At 48.5% G+C, this 6,726-nt stretch overlaps 1 protein-coding gene across 1 annotated transcript in view; it reads left to right on the forward strand.

Moving 5' to 3' along the window:
- The window catches only part of P2RX1 (purinergic receptor P2X, ligand-gated ion channel, 1), an 11,934-nt gene extending 10,790 nt beyond the window's left edge, over positions 1-1,144 (forward strand). The window contains exons 11-12 of the mRNA XM_009704927.1: positions 470-562; positions 1,100-1,144. Coding sequence (XP_009703229.1) covers positions 470-562; positions 1,100-1,144 — 138 coding nt within the window. The remainder of the gene's footprint in view (positions 1-469; positions 563-1,099) is intronic.
- The last annotated feature ends 5,582 nt before the right edge of the window (positions 1,145-6,726 follow it).

Genomic DNA, 6,726 nt, shown 5'->3' on the forward strand with positions numbered 1-6,726 from the left:
GGGCTGATGTGAATTCTGCTAGCGGGAGCCGCTGCCCTGCCAAGTGAGGGGAAGGCAGGCTTTCGTGGCAGGGCCATGTCTTGGTATCTTGATAGTTACAAGGTAGAGCTGGTATTGAGGGGGTTTTGGAGATGACGAGCAGTATTTATGCACAACAGAAAACCAGCATCCTATTTGGTTAATGTCCTTAAAGACTTCGGCATGACCCAAAGGCTGTTCTGTGCTGCATGTAGCTAAAGTGGAAACATTTAATTTCTATTGACTTAAATTGCCCGGTATTGAAGCCAGCACAATTCACTTCTGTCCTAAACGGACATTTCGGGGCTGTACACTCCTTAGCAGCTGTCATGTTGTGGGCTGAAGCAGAAGTGACCCTAATTTGTGGGGCAAACTGGAACAAGCTGGAAGTACAAGGTGGCCTAGGTGAGCTGGGAGGGCAGCCCCGACCCTAACTGCACTTTGATTTAAGGCCTCTGTCCTCTGTGACCTGCTCCTGCTGCATTTTCTCCAAGGACGGGACTATTACAAGCAGAAGAAATTCAAATATGCGGAACAGGAGCCTGTAAGTAATAGCGAGTCCCTCCCCTGCAAAGGCTCTTGCGGGTGTGTGAATGTGGATGTGCGCAGGAGTAACGATGCTGAAACATAAATAACATTTATAGTGAGGAGCAACCAGGCGCCTTCCTGAGCTAGTGGGAATCCTAAACCCTTGGGACTGTCAGAGACCGGAATCCATGAATCTCCTCTCCAAAATTACTGAGATCTTTTGTGTGACTCACTGTTAACAGCTTTATTCCCTCCCTTTATCCCCAGATATTCCAATATCTGGTAACACTTGCATCGCTTTAAGGGAAGCAGGGGCAGACCAGTGCTTTAGCAAACTGGAAAATGTCCCCTTTTCTGCTTTCTGAGAACATCTCCGTGACTGTGGGATGTTTCATGGCCTTCCATAGGACACAAAACCAGCTCCCCTCAAACTCATCTGAAAATATGCTTACAACTTGGAGGTTAGAAGTTGCTGTTCAACCACATTTTTCCCTGGCACTAGAAAGGGGCAGGTCTGTAAAAGAATCATTGTTTTCTCTCATTTAATCCCCAGTCGAAGTCACATAAGAAGGGAAAGGAGCTGGACAACACACAGTGAGAGGTGAGTGGTATTTCCCCAGCCCTGCTTGCATATGGCTGGCAGGGGTGAGGCTTATGGGTCTCGGGGTTATCCCAAAGCTCCCGGGAAGGCAGCAGAGCTCCAGGGAAGGCATGGAGGAGATCTGAGCTGTGGGTTGTAATGTTGAACCTGGGGTCAGCATTTCCCAGTGGACGGGGCAGCACTGGGTGTGGGATGTGGGACTGACACTGCATCTTTGATGGCAGCATCACTTGAAGAGGGGCAGTGGGGGGTAAGACACCAGAAATCACTGTGCATATCTCTCTGCTGGCAGAAACCACACTGACGGACAAACCTGCAGCCTCTTCCTCCTCCTCCTCTCCTAAAACACAGTCATCATCCCCTGTCACCACCCTGCGCCAGCCCCAAGGCCAGCAGGAGCAACGTCCAACACCAGCTCATGGGAACACGGTGCCCTGCAGCAAGGGCAGGGTCCGGCCGGCCCGGCACCCTGCCTCTGGTGGGACATGCTGCGATGCTGCGGGTGGGTTAAACTAAGGGACCCTCAGGACCCTCCACCAGCCCTGCTGCAGGGCACTGGGGTCTGCTGCCTCTGCAGGAACTTCCAAAAGGCTCCTGCTGCACCCTGCCTGGTGTGCCAGGGCCATGCCAGGGCATCCTGCACCTGAAGCCCCTGGGGAGAGCATCGCTGCCTCTCCTTCCCCAGCAGCACCCTTGGAGAGCTCCAAATTGAGGAGAGGGGGAGGGAAGGAGAGCTGGCAAGACCCATGCCCAGTCCCTCAGCATGGGAGAAAAATGGTTATTTTGTAAGGATGTATTTTATTAAAAAAAATAAACCTTTAGTTTTTCTACTACATCTCTTTGAGGTGCCCATGCTTGTCCCAGGGCACGGGGTATGCAGTGCTTTTTTGGCACTTGGCGGGGGGTTGTGTGTGCAAAGCAATCCTGTAAATTGAGCTGGAGCATGGGGCCTTCTGCGATGGGCTCAGTGCAGGCTCCCCCGGGCTCTGCCCTCCTGTGCAGGGCCCCTGGGCCTCTGGCCATGAGCAGGGGTTGCTATCAGGGTTGTCACTTGGGTTTCCTCCTCAGACAGGCTGGCTGGGGGGGAGCGCTGGCACCCTGCCGGCCACCAGGAACAGCTGCCCTGTGCCAGCTCTGCCTCCTGCTGCCCACACCCGTCAGTATTAGCCGGTCGGAACTGACCTTCTCGGCGGTAACCTCCCAAACCAACTCTGCACCCAGGAACAAAACTTGCCCTCTCCGCTGGAAGGTTTGCACTACTCAGCGTGTGCAGTTGGATACCGTGAACTACGCCCAAGCCCCACATCGCTACGAGCAGCCCCTGCCCTGTGCTGCTGGCTCTGTTCAGTTCTCCAGGATGCATCACTACAGACTTTCTCCACAGTCTCTCTCTCTCCGAATGTCACTTTGTACCTCCCGGAGGAAATTTTGCCTTGGTCACTTCAAAACTGGATCCCGGCTGCCACGGGAAAGTCAGTGAAGAAGCTATAGGGATCGTTCTGCCTGTGGCTGCAATGCCACTGACTGTGGATGGATGCACCGCGCTGGGCTCGTACGGACGCAGAGGCACGTGCCACAAATAGCTGCAGGTGATATTTGGTCATAAGCTCCACAAATATTTCAAGCCATATGTTCTTCATGGGAAGATTATTTGCTCTCAGAAGGATGCCTCAGCTTTCACAGGCAGAATGGGGTTTTTTAAGATTATCCATTTGGCTAACTTTTTCATCCTTTTTCATGATGCTGTCCTGTGTGAGAGGTGCCAGGTAGCTTGTATTAAAGATACAGAGATGAGGGTGAGGGAAAGCTCCCTGGTCTCTGGAGGAGTTAGTGCCTTCTTAGCGTGCACCAAGGGCATGGGGCTGTTGCCATCTCCATGCAGCGTGTGCTCTCCTGCAGCCGTCATCGAGGCGAAGCACTGCACAGCCATCGCCGTCCAGTGCAACGGTGCAGCTCTCCAGCAAGCTGCAACCAGCAGAGGGGACTGGAAGACCATTTCACACTCATATGCCTGGGGAAAATTCAGTTGCCAAAGATGAGAGGGAGTGAAGCGAGAGTGTTCAGGTAACCTTTCGCACCCACTTAAACTGGGTCAGTCTCCAGCCGTAACAAAATAACCAGTGCGAGGCTGCAGGTAGAACAGGGGGTTGTTTCTGCCTGCTTAATTTTTCAAGCTGCTTGTAATGCAAAGCCCCTATTCTTTCCTAGGAAGTATTAAAAGGCAGAATAAGAAATTAGGAAAAATGCTACTTCTAAATGATCCCCTGTAGTTGCTATTCAAAACCTCTAAGCTGGGATCCCTGAAAGTCCCAAGACCACTTTAAAAATCGTGGGAGGGTTTATTTTCCTCTCCTTGCTTGCTTTTTAAAATGCACAATCTTTGGGGATCCTTTGCTTTGCTTTTCATTCCCCAGCCATTTCCGCAACCAGCAGAATAAAGCATTGTAATTTTAGCTCTTTCGCCAAAGCACGCTCCTTCTCTAAGCCAGGGCCCGTGGCCTTCAGGTGGGTGCCGTGCAGAGCGATAACTACCTGGAGGAAACTGAGTAAGTGTCTGATTTTAACATACAGTGGTCCACTCTGCGGTATGAAAAGGCAGGGAAAGCCTTTTGGCAATGGTTCTGGTCCCTCCTTTTGCCAGAGGGGCTGGAGGTGGGAGAGCAAGGAGGAAGGGCTGGTCTGCTCAGCCCCCTGCAAAGCCCTTGTTGGCATAGATGCTCTGTTTCAGCACTGCAGCTGCCAGTCCCTTCTCCTGGTGCCTTCCAGTTTCCTAAAATTCATGCCAAGTTACTGAATCCAGGATAGTACACAACTGTTAAAAATCTGCACATCTGAAGCACTGAAAAATGGAAATAGTGACAGGTTTAAGATTTGCCCTGAGAAAGGCTGCACCCTGCAGTGTCCTGGTGTTGCTACTGAGCTTGTTGCATGGAGATCTTTCAGTGCAAGTCCCCGTGGGGAGGTGTGGGTGAGCAGCAGGACCATCCTCCTCTCCTCTTCATTTGACCTGACCTTGGTCTTAGGGTTAGGGGAGAATTTCCTGTGCTTGGCATCTGTTGTGGCCAGAAAGTGATGATATTTGAAGCTGTAAAAATGCAGCCAGTGTAGCCTGCTGCTTTCTGACCTCTGAACAGCAAGCCAAGTGCCGCAAAACCCATAGGGATTTGACCATTGTGCGAAGACCCCTTCAATGACAGTTTGCTGTGCTGCTTCCTATTTATGCTGTGGCAATTGAGGGTTGGGTTGTGGTGTGGGTTTTTTTGAACTCCTTATTTAATTGTGTTTTGGTTTTTAGATGGTTATTTAGCTAATAGAAAAATACTAACAGAAAAGAAACCTTCAGCAAATCAAACACTGCCTCCAGCCCTTTCACCCAGAAAACACAGGAGAAAGAATATGTATTCTCCAGTTAATCCCTTATCGTTACAAACAGCACTGATAAGCCCTTGTATGTGATGTTGTCAGTATAGTGCTCTAAGAGTCTAACAGAGGACTCTTGCACCGATCATGAGTGTTAGATGAAGAGAGCAAGCTGTGAGTGCAGTGTTATTATTCCCATTTTACAGAAAGGGAAACCAAGACACACACAAAAAATTTCTGAAGGTGTATGCAAATGTGGTGAGCAGATTCTGTCTCTGACCAGTTATGGTGAAGGTTGCCAGATTGGACTTGATACAAATACATCTTTTCATCCCCTCAGGCATAGTTACTCTGAAAGAAATCAAGTGGCACAGATATTCCAGAAGAGCAATTGTAAAAAAACTTACTTGGCAATAATTATGCTGGTTAGTGAAGCTGCAGAGATGAGGAATTATATTTCAACCTCTGCAGAGCTGGCAACATTTAATCATTATGTTTGCACACAAATCCCAGCACAATGAGGCCCTGATTTCCACCTGGTGTTTCCAGACACTGTAACAATGCAAATTAAAAATGAATAACACTAAAGAAAGAGATAGCTCCTTCCCTGTGCAATCTCTCCTGTCTCTAAGCCCACTCATTCTTTCTCTGGCACAGCAGACTCCCTTTTATTTTTAACACAGTCCTCCACTTAGGTCATTCTTGGATTTTTCCCTAAAAAAGCACCTGCCTTTCTTGTTACACTAATTCCCTTTCTCTTTTGATGTGGGAGCGTGTTTTCAATCGGATAAATCCTCTGGCTGACACACAGTGAAGGATTGACAGGAACATTTATGTCCTCCCAGCTCTAAATGATGCTTTTATTTTCTTCCGTCCCAAAGGCGTGCATTCTCGGGCCAGATTGTGCAGGGTGGCAAAAGGACCCTCTGCCATCAGAGCACTAGACATCTGCAGCTCAGCCTGCAGTCATACTCCCAGTGACAGTACAGTTGTTACAGCTCATTTTTGCTGCTGCCAGCTCTGTATTAATTACGCCATACTATTTTCTTTTGCTTTCTTTGGTGAAGTGCATTCTCCTCCTGTTATCTATTTCTAATTGCTTTATTGCCTTATTTTAGAAAGCCTAAAAGTCAAAAGTGTCCAAATGGATTCTGAATATAGCCACAGTGCAGTTAATCGATGGGCTTTTTAGCAGGAGTGAATCAGGATCGTTGGAGTTAGCAGAGCTCTGCCTCCCAGTACCAAGCACGGATCCTGCTTAGCTTTATGGCACCACAAAGAGATTTGGCCCAAATTGTTCTTAAAAGAAACAATGGCTTCAACTCTTTTTTTATCTAAATATACTTGTGAAATGTCTGGGGAAACATAAAGTCTCCCTCTTGTGACTATAACTCAAGGACAGGTTAAATTAACACCTTCCCAGTCCTTGCACCCAGAAATAACAGTTACCAACCAACCAGACCCAATCATTGTTGAACAGAAATACCGAAGTCTTATTTTACTGGTGTTACAGCCATCATGGTCTCAGCATCAGAGAGACATTATTTGGGACTGGTTTTGCACTGGTCATTGCTGCTCTGCAGTGTAATCACCTGTGTATTATGAAAAGGAAAACTGTTTTGTTTTCTGGAAGAAATAGCAGCTTCTGACTGAGCCTAGCTAACCAGGTTATTTCATTAGGTCAAGTACTAGCAGTCTTTGCCAGAGGCGATAGTTTCAAACCCTGAAGCTGGTACTAAAACTGCACTTCAGACGTCACTGGTGATTTAAACTGTCTGATGCTAAAGGAGACAGGTCTTTAGGGGACAATCCTCAGCACTTTCCAAACAGTCAGCATCTTCTAGGCATCTCAAAGCCAAACGTGAATCAGCCCAAATGACTTCTGAAACCCTTGAAAATACTTCTCAGTGGTGGTACTTATGGCAAGAGGAGCAGGAGGCTGAAAGTTTTACTCACTGCTCAAGAGAAGCTAAGTTGTCCCCGTATGAGTAAGGCCCTGCTTGATTGAATTGAAAGCCCCTGTGAAACAGGTCAATGTTTTATCTTATATACGTTAGGGTCTTTCAGAGCATCCCTTGTGCCCTGGAGCCACAGGATCACAGTCCCTCTGCAGGCACAGACACAGACACATTCCTGGGTCCTGGGCACTTACCCTTGGGCATCTGAGAAGGCAGTTGCTGGGGCTTTCGCTGCTCAGGGCTGGGAGGAGGCTTTGCTTT

The sequence above is a fragment of the Cariama cristata genome, unplaced genomic scaffold (assembly GCF_000690535.1).
Source record: "Cariama cristata isolate BGI_N322 unplaced genomic scaffold, ASM69053v1 scaffold21197, whole genome shotgun sequence".
NCBI classification, from domain to species: Eukaryota; Metazoa; Chordata; class Aves; order Cariamiformes; family Cariamidae; genus Cariama; species Cariama cristata.